The sequence below is a fragment of the Trachypithecus francoisi genome, unplaced genomic scaffold (assembly GCF_009764315.1).
Source record: "Trachypithecus francoisi isolate TF-2019V2 unplaced genomic scaffold, Tfra_2.0 Lachesis_group14, whole genome shotgun sequence".
NCBI classification, from domain to species: domain Eukaryota; kingdom Metazoa; phylum Chordata; class Mammalia; order Primates; family Cercopithecidae; genus Trachypithecus; species Trachypithecus francoisi.
Window position 1 is genome coordinate 4,718,340 of NW_022681459.1, and position 19,761 is coordinate 4,738,100.

A 19,761-nucleotide genomic window follows, 5' to 3' on the forward strand; every position below is an offset into this window, starting at 1 on the left:
TCTTAGCAAACAGGTAAGTTTAATTGATTTTAGATTTTCTGACTTTCACCCTTAAGAGTTGGTGGCATTTACTCAGAAGTAAAGAAATGTCAATAAAAACAATTATCTTAACCTAATCAATTTCTACTTTTGTGCAAGCTACTGTATTAAGAGTAAGAGGTAAATTGATAGGTTAGTCTGGTAGCTATTCTCTGTTATCTTGCAGATGTAATGGTGTTACAAAGGAAGGAAACTGCTGGTACCGGCTTCCTACCAAAAATATGTCTGAGAGAAATGATACTTGTAGGAAATTGTCAAAGAGGCAGGCTCTCTTCACATGGGCAACATCTTGGAAACCTTGGGCAATGCCAACCACTTTAACATTATTTCCTTAGCTGCTGTTGCTGTTGGAGTTTCTTCTTTTGTTTGTTTGTTTGTTTGGAGTAGAAGGCATGTGACACACACATCTACATTTCTTATTAAATTTTCTCAGTGCATTATCACTTTCTAAGGACATATGAGTGAAATTTCCTTTAGAATTTAGTGTTGGGCAAAACTTGTCATCCCTGTGGAACTGTTAGCATTTATGTTATTTCATCAGGAAAATTACATGGTTTTTAATGTTTTCCTTTTTGCGTGGGTCTCCAGGAATCTCAGACATAAGTGTTAGTAATTACATTGACCTTCCATGTTTTGTAGATTTACCTCTTTATTTCTTTGGATCTTATTTTCCTGTAGTATTCTATTAACCTTACGGCATATGTACTTTGTTATATAGACTTCAGTTCCTTTTTGGAAAAAGGATAATGGAAGAAAATCATGGAGGAAAAAAGAATAGAAGCACATGAGGAAAGAAGAAAGAAAATGAGGAAAGGAGAAAGAGGAAGGAAAAATTAAAGGGAGGGAAGAAAAAGGGAATATTATTTCATTGGATTTTATCAATTTTATTCAAAAATTGTTCTTCATCTCATAGAATATACAGCGTTAATTACAAGTTGAGCAGTTGGAAACACTTTTTTGAAGAAAACTAGAATGAATAAGGACAGTTTTGTTACAAACTTCATAGGGCTAAGGTTTTCCCTCCTTACCTATGTTTGTTTTAAAATGTAGAAACCTCCTCTTTTCCAAATAACAAGATCTAAGGAAATGATAAAGGACATTGCCTTGGGGGAAAACATACTCTCTTGTTTTTATATAACAAAATAAATACCTATACATTATAGATAATTTTTGGCAGATGATTTGTAATTGTGCCAAAACATAAAAGAGATGTTCTCCCTCTTTTGTGTGTGTAATTATATTCTTAGTCATTTCCTGACAACAAAGTCTCTCTTTGGTGACAAAATACATATTAAAAACTGTAAGCCAAAATAGGAGTGAAAGACAAAGAAGATTCTCCCTGAATGGTGGATTCTCCCTGAATGGTGGCAGTGCAAAGACATTTCATAAAAGTCTCTTGATTCCCAATAAAATGTTTTCAAATACTTAGTAGGAGAAAGGAGAAATAATGTTTTTCCAAGTAAGAAATAATACCAGTCTGTGGGTGGTGAAAACCTTGCTATGGATATTTTTAACTCTGTTGATGATATCCTTCTCATATTTCTGATGCAGGCTTTAAACAATTCTCCACTTGATTTCATCTATGCCAGGGTTCGTGGGGGTACGGGGTGGTTCTAACAAAGTCAAAGTACGCTAGGACAAGCTAAGAAATGTCCTGGATTAGGTCAGATAATTCTCAATAGGGTATTTAAACTTGGTACCATAGAAAAAAGTTGTTTGATGTGTGTGCGTGTGTGTGTGTGTGTATCTTTGTTTTGTTTTCATTACCAGGTGAAATCAAACTGTCAAAGCTTGGGGATGCTTTGCATAACTTCTATGTTGTTTTCTACTGAAATGAGTATATGAAGGATCATGCTTGTCTTGACTACTCTGTCAGAATGACCTCGGGCTTTTAAAGAACTAAGACCTCTAGACCTCTGGGTGTCTCTTTAGCCAGGGTCCTTCACCTCTTTGGAATCCCTGGTAGTTCATGATAACAGGTAGGAGGTTTGTAGTTGGAAAATAAATAATTATATCTTTATTTTTCCTACCTTTAATCTCTTCTTCTGATACAAATGTAGGTGAGTAACCACAAAATTATTAGCAACATCTAAAATATGGTCACCAAAACAAACTACAGACATATTCATATCATATTGCAGTTGCTAGATACATATAAACTATCATTTATGTTCACCTTTGATATTACAGTAGTCATTAGAACCACCAGTGTATCTTATTAAATATGTTAATAAAGAAATATATTTCCATGGATTTAAAAATTTTTGATAATTATTTTTAATGTAATAAAGTTCCTTTGTAGTTCTGTGTGTTTTATTTTATATACTTAAAAATACTCTTGTGTGTGTAATTATATTCTTATTAATTTCCTGGCAACAAAGTCTCACTTAAGTGACAAAATACATATTAAAAAGTATAAGCCAAAGTAGGAGCGACAGACAAAGAAGATTCTCCAAACTAAGTTCCCCAGACTGACAAAAGTACCTATGACACTAAACAGAGGTTCAGAGCACACACCCTAGGTGGTGGTTCTCAACTCTGGAGTGCATCTGAACCACCTGTGGGCTTATTAAATCACAGATTGCCGGGCCTTACTATAGACTTTTTGGGTTCAGTAGGCCCGAGGCAGGATTCCAGGATTTGAATTTCTATAAATTTATCCCAGGTGGTTCCATGCTGGGATGGAATTTGGTCCTGAAACCACACAGTGAGATCCACTGACCTAGACCATTCTGAATCTATGGGTCTGAGGCTGAGACTAGGTGATCCTTATGTATAACCAGGCTGTACCTTTAAGAGCTGATGTAGCTGTTGTATTACAAGTCAGTGGTACACCTGTTGTCACTCCCTCGCCCAGAGCAGACATAATTATCTTATCACTGTGCTTTCCCCCACCCTGCTAGATATTAACCCCACTAAGTATTAATGTTTAAAAAGTATCAAATTATGGTAGTTTGCTATTAATGATTTGCTCTTTAATTATTTTTAATTAATGCATTTCTAATTTTAAAATGGAGAAAACATCAGAGTTATAATTTGTACTTCAAGTAAATGATGGACTTTGTAGTTAAGTCAATTAAGCCAAATTAAAATAAGATTTTTTCCACCATCTTGCCCAAAGCTTTTCTCACTCACCCTACCGCAGTAACATAGCTAAGAATAAAAGTACCTTCTGTGCTGAAGTTGCAAATAAAAAAATTTTAAAAATGTAAAATATTATTTAATTATTTCTGTGCAAAGCTAGCAAATTAAATAAAAATCATCTAAAGCCAAAGGTTACTTTTTTCTTTTTTTTCTTTTTTTTTACTGTTCCCATATCTGTGTTGTTGTTTTGCATCCTGAGTTGTAGTAAGTCAAGGTTTTCCCCACATACTTAAAAATTTGGGGACATTGGCAGAAAATATCCCATTGGCAGAAAATACCTGAACAAGGGCAGAAGCACTACGTGTCTACCGCCTTCTTAAACTAGGATGGAACACGGGTTCTATTTCCAGTGTTCCGGAACTCAGTGCTAAGTTGTATAAACAAATTCATTGTGGTGGTTACATAAGAATCGAAATGATTATGCTCTACGTTTTTGAAAGGCTTATCGGAAAACATTTTAAAAATTATCGGAAAACATTTTAATCTCTCCCCCCAGTATTTTCAAAACACAGCTGCAAAGGAAGAACCTTGGGGTAATTCCATTTATTAGCATTTGAGAATGTAAGGCTCAACTTGATGTTCCTTATATTTAGAAGGATCTTGGACAGGACTAAGATGGGATTTGAAAATTAACACCAATTCCTTATAGGCCACCATATTAGAACACAAATAACTAACTCCACTTTTGAGATATTAGTATTTCCTAAATTCTGTAAAGTTTTACAGAAATGATTATTTTTTTCCAGATTTTAATGACTTAGCAGGGTATATCAGCTATATCATTTATATATTGGGTTGTAACAGGGAAATGCTATTTGCTAGGATATATCATTAAAAAAAGCACTACCCTAAGTTTTTTTAACCTTTATTGTTGCATCAGTATAAAACGTTTTCTTTCATACTTTGATCAAAGACCTGAAAATGTTATTCAAGGTACTTTTTACTTATGCATGTAATAAATGGTAGGAAATGAAAATGTTTAATATAAAGAAAGGAAAGACTAATGAAATAGGCCTCATATGATTTACTAGAATCAGAGGCGAATTGCATTTTGTACCCTATCTGCATAAATAATCTTGAGAGACTACAGGGGCTTTTTAATAAATTGACTACCAAGTTACTTTCTACCGCAGCAAACACACATCATTTTAAATTCACTAAGTTTTCTTTCAGTTACCATGCACCAGTCTAGACAAATTCTCATTAAGGATAGAACTTTCTTTCAATTACTAGAGCACTACGGAAACTAGTTAATAAGCACAGGCTCAAAGATTAAAGTCTTTGCAGAGATTACTTGATTCATTTCTGAAGAAAGCAAGCACCTGACCTTCATCAAAAATATTGTATCTAAGGCAATGGGATGTACTATTTGTGTTACCTACACTGAAAATCTGGTTATTTGTCTCTGTATCTGGTTAGAAGGACTATGATTCATGGGAAATGGGATCAGTGAACTACAGAGTAAAATCTGGCTGGGGAAAACCATGTAAGTAAATAGAACAGAGCTGTGTGTTATCCACTCAGCTCAGGCCATTTTCTAGAAAACCTTCCTTGGCATGCCTTTATTGACTTAAGTTCTGCTACAGCACATTGCATGTATCACATTATATTGTAATTATCTGTTTATGTGTCTATCATCACCACATAAGCACAGAAAACCATGTCTTATTTATTCATGGAACAGACACAGTATCATCACCAGTGCTTAGATTTCTGATCCAGGAATAAGAATAATATATTTACATTAGATACTGTTGAAATGTAATAAAGATATATGTTTCCTTCCAGTGCGTTGGAAGGAATGTAAATATAGGAATTGACACTTTGCTGTCACCCAACTAACGTGTTTCATTCAAATTCGTTGAAAAAACTTATGTAAAGCAAAGCGTTGATCATTTTGATCTTTGCGAATAACTTGTGTGAACCCAATACATCCTCCAGGAAACAATGTAGTTAAAATTCACAAACCACAATGGAAAGAACTCCTTTTTTTATAATCACATGGTTATCTTTGAAAGGTGATGAATTGAGACACAAATCTCCTGGGCAGGGAAAGTTCAGTCATCCAGGACACTCGGGTGCATGGAATGTGGAATCAAGGTCAAGTACCCAATCTCCTGAGCTTAATCTTTAGAAACTAAATTCCTGAGTCTAGATAGCAACTCCCGAGCAATTGAAGCTAACAGCTTCTTAGGACCTCACCTCTTTGAATTCACTATTGAACTAAAATTAGTGTTTAAAGTAGGAACTTGGAATGAATGTCACTTACCCAGTTCTTTACTTGAAATGAAAATAAAAGATTGACAGTTTCTGGGTTTTATTGACTCTTTATCAAAAAAACATTTGTTTCTCCTACAACTTGCTTTCTTCCAAGACTTTATTTCTGAAAGCTCCCCATGTTGAAAGAGTTTTTGTTAAAATTTACAAGTAGAATAAAAAGAATTACACACACACACACACACACACACACACACACATTTAAAGTACAGGAAGACTGACTAATATGCATAAACCAAATAGATTTTTAATATATATTATTTATAGAAAATATGCTCAATAAAAGTAGGAATAGAAAAATTACAAAAGAATGTGGTTTGACCCCATTTTATAAAAAGTTTAAAAGTACATATATGAACAAAGATCTAGAAAACTAGACACTGAGTTTTTTTTTTTTTTTTTAAGTTCTGGGACACATGTGCAGAAGGTACAGATTTGTTACACAGGTATACATGTGCCATGGTAGTTTGCTACACCCAACAACACATCATCTACATTAAATATTTCTCCTAATGCTATCCCTCCCCTAGCCCCCCACCCACAGACAGGCCCTGGTGTGTGATGTTCCCCTCCCTGAGTGCATGTGTTCTCATTGTTCAACTCTCACTTATGAGTGAGAATATGCAGTGTTTGGTTTTCTGTTCCTGTATTAGTTTGCTGAGAATGATGGTTTCCAGCTTCATCCATGTGTCTGTAAAGGACATGAACTTATCCTTTTTTATTGCTGCATAGTATTCCATGGTGTATATGTGCTACATTTTCTTTATCCAGTCTATCATTGATGAGCATCTGGGTTGGTTCCAAGTCTTTGCTATTGTGAACAGTGCTGCAATAAACATACGTGTGCATGTGTCTTTATAGTAGAAAGATTTATAATCCTTTGGGTATATACCCAGTAATGGAATTGCTGGGTCAAATGGTATTTCTGGTCTAGATCTTTGGGGAATCGCCACACTGTCTTCCACAATGTTGGGAAAACTGGCTAGCCATATGCAGAAAACTGAGACTGGACCCCTTCCTTACATCTTATACAAAAATTAACTCAAGATGGATTAAGGAGTTAAACATAAGACCTAAAACCATAAAAACCCTAGGAGAAAACCTAGGCAATACCATTTAGGACATAGGCATGGGCAAAGACTTCATGACTAAAACACCAAAAGCAATGGCAACAAAAGCCAAAATTGATAAATGGGATGTAATTAAACTAAAGATCTTCTGCACAGTGAAAGAAACTATCATTAGAGTGAACAGGCAACCTACAGAATGGGAGAAAATTTTTGCAATCTATCCATCTGACAAAGGGCTAATAACCAGTATCTACAAAGAACTCAAACAAATTTACAAGAAAAAAACAACCCCATCAAAAAGTGGGTGAAGGATGTGAACAGACACTTTTCAGAAGAAGACATTTATGCAGCCAACAAATATACGAAAAAAAGCTCATCTTCACTGGTCACTAGAGAAATACAAATCAAAACCACAATGAGACACCATCTCACGCCAGTTAAAATGGTGATCATTAAAAAGTCAGGAAACAACAGATGCTGGACAGGATGTGGAGTAATAGGAACGCTTTTACACTGTTGGTGGGAGTGTAAATTAGTTCAACTAAATTGATTATTTATATAATGAATAATGAAATTCATTTCCTCTCTTTGCTCTTGATAGGAATTGCGTTCCTGATGAGGCTGACATCACCTGGATGAGGCTTGGAGCTGGGAAGTTTCCATTGTAAATGCAAAGCATTTGGGAATATAACAGAACTGGAAGCTCTCAGTCCAACTGTTAGAAGCTAAGTTAGGTATAGAAGGAATATACCACAACACAATAAAGATTATATATGACAAAGCCATAGTTATCATTATATTTAGCAGGAAAAAGTTGAAATCTTTTCTTCTAAGAGCTAGAACAAGACAAGATACCTACTGTCACCACTCTTATTCAACATAATGCTGAAAGTCCTAGACAAAGCAATTAGAATAAAGAGAGAAATAAAGGGCATCCAAATTGGAAAGAAGGAAGTCAAATTGTCTCTGTTTATAGATGACACGATCTTTTCTATAGAAAAACCTAAATGCTCCACCAAAAAAAGGAATTGATCATTGAATTTAGTAAAGTTTCAGGATACGAAATGAACAAAACAAAATAATTACAGTTTCTATACATCAACAACCAACTAGCTGACAAAAAAATCAAGAAAGTAATCCCATTTACAACAACCATAGAAAAATTAAACACCTAGAAATAAATTTAACCAAGGAGGTGAAAGACCTCTTCAAGGAAGACTGTAAAACACTAAAGAAAGAAATTGAAAATGACACAAACAAATGAAAAAACATCCTATACTCATGGACTGGAAGAATTAATATTGTTAAGATAACAATGCTACCCAATCTCTATCAGATTTAATGCAATCCCTATCAAAACACCAAAGACATTCTTCATAGAAGTATTTTAAAAATCCTAAAATTTATATGGCACCACAAAACACACCAAATAGCCAAAGCAATCCTGAGCAAAAAGAACAAAACTGGAGGCTTCACACTACCAGATTTCAAAATATTCTACAAAATTACCGTAACCAAGATAACTGGCATAAAAATGGAAAACAGACCAATGGAACAGAATAGAGAACAGTATAGAGAATCCTGAAATAAAACTATGTTTATAGCCCACTGATTTTTTTTTTTTTTTTACAAAGGCACCGAGAACATTCACTGGGGTGAAAGAATAATCTCTTCAGTAAGTGATGCTGGGAAAACTGGAGAACTGTATGAAGTATGAAACTAGACCCTTATCTCTCACCATATAGAAAAATCATATCAAATTGGATTAAAGAGTTAAATCTAAGACCTAAAATGTTGAAACCACTAGAATAAGACAGTGGGGAAATACTCCAGGACATTGGTCTGGACAAAGAGTGCTTGAGTAAGCCCATAAAAGCAAAGGCAACCAAAGCCAAAATGGACAAAGGGGATCACATCACGCGAAAAAGCTTCTCCACAGCAAAGGGAATAACCAACGAAGTGAAGAGGCAGTCCACAGAATGGGAGAAAATATCAGCAAACTATCCATTTGACAGGCACTTAATAACTAGAATATATAAAGAGCTCAAACAAATCGACAAGAAAGAAAAACATATATTCTGACTTTAAAAATGGGCAAATTATCTGAATAGACATTTCTTAAAAAAAGACATACAAATAGACAACAGAATATGAAAAAATGCTCAACATCACGAATTACTAGAGAAATGCAAATCAAAACCACAGTGAGATACCTCTCACCCCTGTTAAAATAGCTTCTATCAAAAGAGAGGCAGTAAGGGATGCTGGTGAAGATGTGGAGGAAGAAGAACCCCCATAGAATGTTGGGGGAAAATATAAATTAGTAGAGCCACTATTCAGAACATTATGGAGGTTTCTTAAAAAACTAAAAATAGAACTACCATATTATCCAGCATCTCCACTGCTGGGCATATATTCAAAAGAAAGGACATCAGTATATCAAAGAGGATATCTGCCCTCCCATGTTTATTGCAGCACTATTCACAATAGCCAACATTTGGAATCAACGTAAGAGAAAAGCATATGTTTTATAAATAGAAAACTATTGGCATATGTTTTTATATATAGGTATATCTATATTTACAAGTAAATAGAGTGTATAATATAATTTATTGCTTAAGTATTTGGCACTGATTTTTAAAGACAAGGATTAGTCTAGATTTTATCATTACAATAATGTATAAAATAGACATGGTTCTCCCCTTTATAGATCTTATAGTCTAACATGACAAACAAACTTTAAATGATATAGTGTTATAAGTTATAAAGATAACCACATGTGAGCCAACATGGTTAGTAATCATTAAATCTTCAAAATCATGTATGTTTAAGGATCAGAATGGTGGCTTAGAGTTGACAGGTTGTAAAATGCAAAATAAGTATGTTATTGCTACTCATAACTTTCATTTTCTACCTAATTACTTTTAAGACTTCATGGGAAGGTAAAAATCAAATATGGCGAAATTACATATTTGATGCAAGCTATTATGGCATTAGACTGGGAGGTATAATACATTTTTGATGAGTTATTAATTGGAATTTTTACTTGCATCATCCTTCCTGAGAATCTCCTTCTTTATCTTTCTATCATATAAAATTTATAGAAATACTATTGTAGTGGAAGAGGTTATGCAAAATTTTTAATTTTTAAAATATTTTACAAATTTTGCAAAATCCCTCCCACTACAATAGTACCTCTATGAATTTTCCAAAAAAGCTATTTTAAATGTGTTGCAAAGATATAGCAAAATCATATTCTCTGTAGTACCCTTGTGATTATTTATGTATATTATGATATAGCATAAAATGAAATAGTTCATTTTTTAAAAAGTCATCTAAAAATTATAAAATCATGAGAAATGCTCGCATATAAGTATTTTGTATAACAGAGCATATTATATTTTATATAATGTTTACTTGTACTTATATTTATACATTATACAAAGGTTACCAACAGTGGTTATTATTTGAAAATAGGGTTAATTATCTCCCTTTTGCTAATGTGTATTTTCTAAATTCATAATTTTATGAATTTTAAAGCTCTTGCTAAACCTAATTTGATCATAATAAAAACGTTTGATAATCTTTTAAAAGGGAACTCAGTAGAATTACTTACCCTAGTCCCAGCAGTTGACAAACATCATTTGAAATCTGGGTGGTCCAGTTCTCAGCACAAGCTGTATGCCATAAGCTCTGGATTCTGAACTGCACTAAACCATTGTTGTTTGTTGTGCCGTTGAAAAGACGCACTAAAGACACAGAGAGTATAATGGTAGTTACCAGAGACTGAAGGGTGGGGAGAATGGGAAGACATTGTTCAGAGTACAGAGCTTCAGTTAGACAGGAGGAATAAGTTTGTGAGATCTCTTACACAGCACTGTGACTATAGTTAATAATAATGTACTGTATATTTCAAAATTTTGCAAAATTGCAAAATTTCAAATTTTCTCATTATGAAAAATGATAAGTATTTAAGATGATAGATAGGTTGATTAGCATAATTCAATCATTCCTCCTCTATATATACACATATATACACACATTTTATATATACATATATACACATTCTCTATATATACATTCTCCATATATCCTATATATATGACATATATAATAATATCACATTGTAACCAATATATATATGTAGAAGTAATTTTTCAAATTTACAGCTAATTTTTTAGAAAAATTAACAAAAAAAGATGCATTAAAGAGATTAGATTACACATGTGGTCATTTTGACCTAAACTGATAAGAGTAGATTACGGCCTCTAAACTAAATGTGCAGTGTTCTTAACATCTCAAGTTTAGAGATTGATTGTAGTTTTTCTTAAGAGCATGATGGAAGGTCTAATTTGAAAAATATAAATTTAGCAGACAATTTTGCTCTTTTATATAACTATACAAATGGAAAATGCAGAGATATGCAAATTTATTACAAATCTATACAGCAAATAAACAGAAAATAAAGTTATTTGTGAAGAGTATACCTAAGAGTATATATAAACTTAGCTTCTGAAAGACAGAAACTCAAGTTTAGAGATTACTTTAGGAATTCCCTCCCCACCAAAAAAAACTCTTTTCTGTGTACTTGCTTTTATATCATTTGATTTCTATCACCTCATTCATCATTTTACAACCATTTTGAACAGAATTTTAAGGCCATTAGTGGCCAGGTACGGACTGGACCAAGTTAAGTGAGTTCATCAAGGGAGGAAAACATCAGTAATTATAGTCTTACCTACAAACACTATGTTGTAATTGTATAAAATAATGCTACATTGTTCACCCTTTTTTCCTATTATGACAACAGTTAAGAGCAGTGACTATAGAACTATACAAACTTAGGTTCAAAAACAGCTATGGCCCTTACTAGGTGTGTGAACTTTGGCAGCCACTTATCATTTCCAAGCCGCAGTTTCCTCATGGGTAAACTATAGCTGATTTTTTTTTTCTTTTTTAAGAAGGAGTTTTGCTCTTGTTGCCCAGGCTGGAGTGCAATAGCACGATCTCGGCTCACTGCAACCTCTGCCTCCCAGGTTCAAGCGATTCTCCTGCCTCAGCCTCCTGAGTAGCTGGGATTGCACCCTCCAACATGCCTGGCTAATTGAGCATTTTTAGCAGAGGCAGGGTTTCACCATGTTGGTCATGAACTCCTGACCTCAGGTGATCTGTCTGCCTCAGTTTCCCAAAGTGCTGGGATTATAGGCGTGAGCCGCCACACCTGGCCAATTATAGCTAATTCTTATTGTAGATTTTTTTTAACTTATTTACAGTGCATGATGCATAGTATGTAAGTGTTAAAAATTTGCTTAGAAATAAAAAGACATAATAAAAGTATCCATCACTCACAATGTTATTGAGGTCTGGAAGGGGAGCTGGACTGAAAGCTCAGCAGGGCAGGGGGAGAAAGTGAGGTATAAGTAAGCATACAGGTGCCTCTAAATGTGGGCAGTAAACAGAACACAGTAGCCAATATGTGTGGTGCTAGCCTGCTTGGTTTGGAATACTGTCTCTGTGGTATTCTAGGCTTCCTATATGAATATTTGTTGCTCTAGAATTACAGTTAATAAGTGTGGCCCAATTGAAACAAACAATAAACTGAGGCCTGCGTTTTAACTTTTCTCCTAACCAGATGGGGACGAGGTGCTAACATCATCTCAGAGATGAGATGTTCTCATTCCAAAGCATCAAAACAGGTCCTAATAAACACACTTATAATCTTTCTTTTACACCATAGAATCCAAATGCAGAGGATAAAGTCATAACAGTATTTTCCTAAAAAGAAGGCATACCACAGTCTGCTTCATCGGAGCCATCCTCACAGTGCAGATCACCGTCACAGAGATTTGCCAGTGGAACACATTCTCCATTTTTACATTGAAAATTGTCTTCCTTGCATGGCTCTATGGGGAAAGAATGTTTATTGTATAGGATAAAGAAAACACAAATGGATGATTCTGGAGTACAAATCCCATTTGCTCCCCTTTAAACATGAGTCCTTTGCCACAGCACAAGGTGGAGCCAGCTTTGATACTGAGAAACACCATCTACTTGGTTGTTCAGAATGCCTCAGAAATAGTTCCCAAGCTGATGTGTATGTCGCTTTAGAAGAGTGTGGATGAAACCTCAGATATCTCTTTCGCAGCAACACTCAGGGAATTTCTAAGAGGTGGCTGAGAGGTCAACTCACCTCTTTCTCATAATTTTGTTAGTATCTCTTCAATAAACAAACTCCTCCACCCCAAACGAACATACAAGCAACAACCACTGAACTGTTACTCAAGCACAGAGAGGTCCCCTGACCTTACCATCCAAATGATACTTCCAAACCTTTGTAAGAAAGAAATGTGGAAGTTGTCTGTTGGTGGGATCAAAGTTGGATTGGGTTGGAAACAGAGGGCTCAATTAAAAGTTAGTCAGGCAGGAAAGAGTAGTCACAAGGAAACGGAAACTTTGCGGTATCTGTAATGTGAAAAGAAGTTGAGGATAGAGCTCCAAACAATTAAAGCAGTGTTGGAGGCATGGGCATGTGCTTGGCACATGGAGGCACAAAAGGAAAATGAAAAGGCTGGGCAAAGAAGAAATTGGGTAGATCTGGAGGCCATTGGTCATTGTTTCCAGAGTTTGTTGTGCAAAAAGAGGCCTATTGGAAACATTCCTTATTTAGAAGTAGCTGCTGCTGTTTCCTGAAATTGTTTGGTCTTTGAAAGTTTTGTTTTGGGAGAGCCCTCATATCACTGGGAGAGAGAGGTTTGCTTCCCTCTACTAGCACTTTCTGATTATGGCTTACGAGGTACAGCTATGTGCTGGAAGGAGAGTAGGAACTCCGTGAGGGCCACATGGAATTTGGTTCCCTGACAATGACGATAGTTGTCAGGTGTGGAGAGGTTCAGCATCTTATGCCCTACATGGCACATGAACAATCATATGGGGAAGCAAAAGCACTTGATAAAAATAAGAAAAGGGAAGCTTGTAGTTTGAAAACTATTAGTGTCTACTAGTCAATACAATGACATTACTATTACACTGCTTTCAAGGAGACTCAATTCAGGTTAATATGATTTCAGAAACAAATTATAAAAGTATCCATGGAGACTTTCCGAATTGATGATGACCAAACATAACAACACTTGAAAGAAATTATTCCTGCTCTTTTAGAATCTAGGTTGTAGACTCACATCTGAGAGTACTGATAAATACTGTTGTACTTCTAAAGAGAGGGACTCAGTTTAGCCATACTACACTTACTGAAAAAAAGACCGAAAGTAGTCCAGCAAATATCAATATCTATCAGCTATTTTCAGCTTTTTAATAAAAGGGCATTAGAGTGTTTTTCTTAAAAAATATTGAATAGAGTATTTGAGGGGGGTTGTTTTTATGGGGGAAAGTGGAGTGGGGCCATCCAGCAAACCAAGTATGGGGTACTCTAAGAGAATCAATTCCTAGTTGAGTTTCCTGAAAGAAGCAAGGTCAGTATCTCACTCCCTGGCCAAAAGTTGACTACACTGCATAACCACAAGGACCAGGCTTTCATGGTACTAGTGCTAGGGGTTTCAGATTTTTAAAAACTCTGACATTAGCATGAAACAGATTTTAAGTAATAACTCTAGGATACACATCAATGTGTGTGTGTGTGTGTGTGTGTGTAACTAAATTAAAATTTACCTTTACTCTGTTCTATTAATTCCTATCCTATCCTATCCTATCCTATCCTATCCTATCCTATCCCATCCCATCCCATCCCATTATATTCCATAACATTTGTTGGGTAGTGAAATACACAACAAACATAAAATTTGTTGTGTAGTGAAACCCAATAAATCCATTTCACTACCCTGGTTTTTGATAAATGCCAGGATAAACTGAAGTATAGTAAAAAAATTAATGAGACAGTGACATTATTTTCCTGAAGTTTGTGGGCAGATAGCTGTGTAAATAAAGATTAGCGATCAATTCCTATGAAATGAAATCAGAAGTTAGAAAGTTGGCAAGGTGGACACGGGAAAGGTGGTCAGATGACAACTGCCTGGCAGAGAAGTCTGGCTCTAGCACAAAAACTGGAGGAATGAAACCTGGGGATTAGGGATTTGGAGCTGAGCAGGGTTATAAGAAATTATTTAGGAGTTGTACTACCCACGTCTACAGTACAATAGTCCAGGACTGGTGAAACAATGCTCCAAAGAGCTCACAAGTCTGTTTGACAACAGAGCTAGCATTTGGCCAGAAGCTGGTATTTGTCAAATGAAAACTATGATGGTAAAAAACAAACAAACAAACAAACAAACTTCCTATCTTCCAACGTTGGAACTATGGGAAGAAGAGGAAAAAAGAGAAGTATAAAATAAAAAAAGACTATTTCCACCCTCCTCCGCCTTAAGTTATTAGGTCAAGGTCTGTGCCTGAGTTGAGGGATAAAAGAAGCTTTGAATTAGATAATATAAAAGTGTTGACATTATACTTGACTGTTCATTTTAATACTTAAAAGTGAGTGTAAGTTACTCAGATAAAATGATTTGACAGGGGAAGTAACTGAAAAAGTGTAGAGATCTGCCTGAAATATCTAGAGACGAAAAAGGAGATTTGAATTAAAATAAAGACAAATGAATCTTTTGTTTTACTTATATTGTCATTGAGGTCAGTCATTCTATAAACTGAATATACAAAATGCCAGCTGTAATACCCATAAAGTCTATTTTCTCATGTTCGTATGTCCAGGGCTTAGCAAAGTGTCTGGCACAAAGCAGGGAATAAGTAGATATTTTTTAAACATAAAGTAAATTAATGTATGTTAAAAGATTGATATGCCTCAAAATAAGTATGAAGCTTAGTAATAGAGTCGATGTAATATAAAGCACTTTTTAAAGCTATGATTTCAAATAAAGTTTAAAATTTAAGATAATTGGCTGATAGTAATTCTAGTGATTTGAAAAAAATCAATTTTATGAATTATGAAAATATAATTTACTTAGTTAAATTTCAACAGTGGTTAAGACATAAACCCTAAAGTAATATGATCTTGGTTGAAGGTACAATTTAGCAATTTCTTGTTTTTTTTTTTTTGAGATAGAGTCTTGCTCTGTCACCCAGGCTGGAGTGCAGTGGCCAGATCTCAGCTCACTGCAAGCTCCGCCTCCCGGGTTTACGCCATTCTCCTGCCTCAGCCTCCCGAGTAGCTGGGAGTACAGGGGCCCGCCACCTCCCCCGGCTAGTTTTTTGTATTTTTTAGTAGAGACGGGGTTTCACCGTGTTAGCCAGGATGGTCTCGATCTCCTGACCTCGTGATCCGCCCGTCTCGGCCTCCCAAAGTGCTGGGATTACAGGCTTGAGCCACCGCGCCCGGCCTAGCCATTTCTTTTAATATTTCTCTGACCTTGGGCAAAGACATTAGTCTTTCTGAGGCTCAGTTTCTTTGACTGTCAACAGAAGTAACTATTACTTTTGTCTTAGGTGTGTCAGGAGAATACATTTTAACAAATAATGAAGTATGCTTATCATAACAATATATATACAGAGAATATGCAGTACATAATATTTTTAACAGTAAAAACAGTAACAGTAAAAAAAAAAATTTTTTTAACTGATTTTTTTTTTTGTTTTTGAGACAGAGTTTTGCTCTTGTTGCCCAGGCTGGAGTGCAATGGTGCCATCTAGGCTCTCTGCGACCTCTGCCTCCTGGGTTCAAGTAATTCTCCTGCCTCAGACTCCCAAGTAGCTGGGATTATAGGCATGCACCACCACACCGGGCTAATTTTGTACTTTTAGGTGAGACAGGGTTTCTCCATGTTGGTCAGGTTGGTCTCGAACTCCTGTTCTCAGGTGATCCGGTTGCCTCAGCCTCCCAAAGTGCTCGGATTACAGGCGTGAGCCACCATGCCTGGCCTTTCACTGATATTTTTTAAGTTAACATTCTTACTCCATGTGCTAGTTGTGCTATTTCTCCCTACGAATAATGAAATAAATATGAAAACATAACTAATCCTTTCCTCTTAGGATCTTACAATAATAATTGGAGCTATTTGTATGCTGTACTTTAAACTTTGAAGAATTTTGTATTTTTTCAACTGAAATCTGAGTTACCTTATTAAGAAAATATTTTTAGAAAGCCATGGCTGGTTGTTTCTACAAACCTTTATACTATGAGAAAATGTGGTTACATATCGCAAAATATAATGCTATTACGGAGGTTCTTGAAAATGTAACTAACAATTTGCTTCACAAGCATATTTTTAAACCAGATTAGTGAGACGACAAATGAGCAGAGATAATTACAGGTTCTAAAGACAGCATTAATACTTTGACTCTATATTTTCTCTTTCAGGTATTAATTTTCCTTTAGAAAAAAGGAAGTCTTAAATGTAGGCAGAAGTGTTTGTGTTCAGATATTGTGTCTTAAGTTTATATTTTGATAAACCTTATTTAAAAAGTTGACAGCATGAATTACATATCCATGATCAATTATATTGATATACTTACAGAATGTTAGTCACCACTCTTTATTTTTAAATTATCTTATTACATTTTTCATAGCGTATTGAAATCACTATGTAGAGAATGAGTTCTCAATGACAATAATTTAATCACAGATAAATTTACTGATAATTTTACCCTCTTACTAATTTAATTTGAAAATCACATATGAGTTGAATGGAAACAGACAACTATCTGAATTAAAATTTAATTGATAACATATAAATATCTAAAAAATGTAATTCATTTTTGTGCTCTAGCTGAAGCTGTTAGGGTTATATTCTATGAATCCAGAAAAATAATAACTTGTTTCTATAAGCTGAATGAACTGGATGAAAAAATGCTGAATGGGGAAAATTGCATTGTTACTGAACTGAACAGAGATTTTAAAATCTGAGAAGTATAAATAAGCTCTTTGAAAATTTTCTTTACATGCATAAACTGGATTCTGATTCTTTGCAACACATGATAGTTCAGCTTCATTAAGCAGTCTTTAATCCAACAGTTCAACTCTCTCTGGACTCTGAAATCTTATTTCCGATAGTTTTATGCCCATGGTGAGGGAGAGAAAAAGAAATATTGCTAAGAATTGAATTTCCCCATCTCCTTTTATGGAGTCTCCAGTAGCGTTGCCTCATTTCGTCAATATATGCTTCACATATACCCTAGAACTTAAAGTATAATAAAAAAAAAAAAAAACAGAACGAAACTGATCTCTAAGGCACATGCCACACAATCTGGGGAGGGTTCAAACCCCCTAAATGTAATCAGCTGCCACTTCCACAGTTGCCTGATAAACACTATTGAATTCCATCGTTAAGACTCTGAGTATCAGAAAAGAGCAATAAGGGGACGTTTATAGGAGACAGATCTTCATAAATCTCTATTACATATACTTTATTACAATAGAAATGGAAATGTTAGGAACATAGTACAAAGAAAATAAGATACAAAAATACACTATACAATTGCATTAAATTTCAACTGAATGTCTTGGAAGGTGTCCCTAAAATATCTCCAGAAGATAAGTGAAGCAAAAATGATGTTTGATGCCCATTTATACTTTTTTCTAAAAGAACCACCAAAGTAAATTGCCAGGATGTGTGTCCAATCTCACTTTCCCTTACCAGCTTGATTAGCCTCCACAGCCAAGTCCCTGATTCTATAATTGCTTTTCAGTCTTCGGGTATAAAAAATAATTTTGACAGAAGCAGACGGTGCTGTTGACAACTCAATCATTCCATTACTCACTTCCCAGCAGCATCTGCCCTATGTCTAGGATGAAGGTGAAACCACATTCCCCATGCATTTATCATGCAGTGATGGGCATTGAAGACTCTATTCCAGCTGTAATCAAGGGAAGTTTCCCTTAAAAATAACTTCATACATTACATACTAATGTAACAGTAGTAAATGAAATCTAGCTGTAGGCAAAAGAAATATAAAGAATCTATGCACCATAAACTTGGTGTCTCTTTTGCATTGAGAGAAATAGATTGTGCTCTGTTTTTGAGTTTGATCTTGAATCATAATTGCTTATAATGCTTTTCAAAGTCTTTGATGTTGTGTTTGTTTCATTATAAGAATCTGAGACAGGAAATAAATGAAAAGAAAGAACAGCAGTATATCAAAGAGATATCTGCTCATGTATGTTTATTGTAGCACTATTCTTGATAGCCAAGTTATGCAGTGAACCTGAGTCCATCAACAGATGAAGACAGAGAGAGAGAATATGGTATCTTTGCACAATGGAATATTATGCAGTCACAATAAATAATGAAATTCTGTCATTTGCAATAACATGGAGGAAACTAGAGGATATTATGTTAAGTGAAATAGCCAGGCACAGAAAGACAAATGTTGCATGTTCTCATTCATAAGTGGGAGCTAAATTAATTGATTTCATGAAGATAGTAAATAGAATGGTGGTCACTGGAGACTGAGAAGGGTACTGGGGAGAGAGGATAAAGAAGGGTTTCAATGGGTACCAAAACAGAGTTACATAGAAGGAATAAGACCTAGTGTTTGGTAACACAATAAAATGACTATAGTTAACAATAATTTATGGTATATTTCAAAATAACTAGGGAAGACAATTTGGAATGCTCCTAACACTTAGAAATAATAAATGTTTGAAGTGAAGAATATTTCAGTTTCCCAGATTTGATGATTGTAAATTATATGCTTGTATTAAAATATTACATATACTCTATAAACATGTGTAATTATTATGAGTCCATAAAACACAATTTAAACAAACTGTAACTGTAACTTTTGATGAAAGAGATCTGTCTCCATCTTCCTTTTGACAATCCATTTTCCTCTTTTCAAGTCTTTTCTCCCTTCTCATTTTCAATTTAAAATAGGGATTTAAAGATCTACCTTTTCTTAAAATTTTGTTTCAAGATGCTTTCACTTTTGCAGATGGTGGAATGTCCTGTGCTGTTAGTCTGTTCTCATGCTGCTAATAAAGACATACCTGAGACTAGGTAATTTATATGAAAAAGGAGAATTAATGGACTTGCTGTTTCATATGGCTGGGGGAGCTTCATAATCATGGTAGAAGACAAAAGAGGAGAAAGGCACATCTTACATGGCAGCAGGCAAGAGAGAAGATGTGCAGGGAAACTCCTTTTTATAAAACCATCAGGTCTCATGAGGCTTATTCACTATCATGAGAACAGCACAGGAAAAACCCACCCCCATGATTCAGTGACCTCCCACTGGGTCCCTCCCACAACACATGGGTATTATTACAATTCAA

The 19,761-nt window shown here is 35.0% G+C and overlaps 1 protein-coding gene across 1 annotated transcript in view; it reads right to left on the minus strand.

Moving 5' to 3' along the window:
- Positions 1-19,761, minus strand: part of TMPRSS15 (transmembrane serine protease 15) — a 146,485-nt gene that overhangs the window by 40,608 nt on the left and 86,116 nt on the right. Inside the window, exons 17-18 of the mRNA XM_033232200.1 lie at positions 12,323-12,433; positions 10,147-10,279 (exon numbers count right to left, since the gene is read on the minus strand). Coding sequence (XP_033088091.1) covers positions 10,147-10,279; positions 12,323-12,433 — 244 coding nt within the window. The remainder of the gene's footprint in view (positions 1-10,146; positions 10,280-12,322; positions 12,434-19,761) is intronic.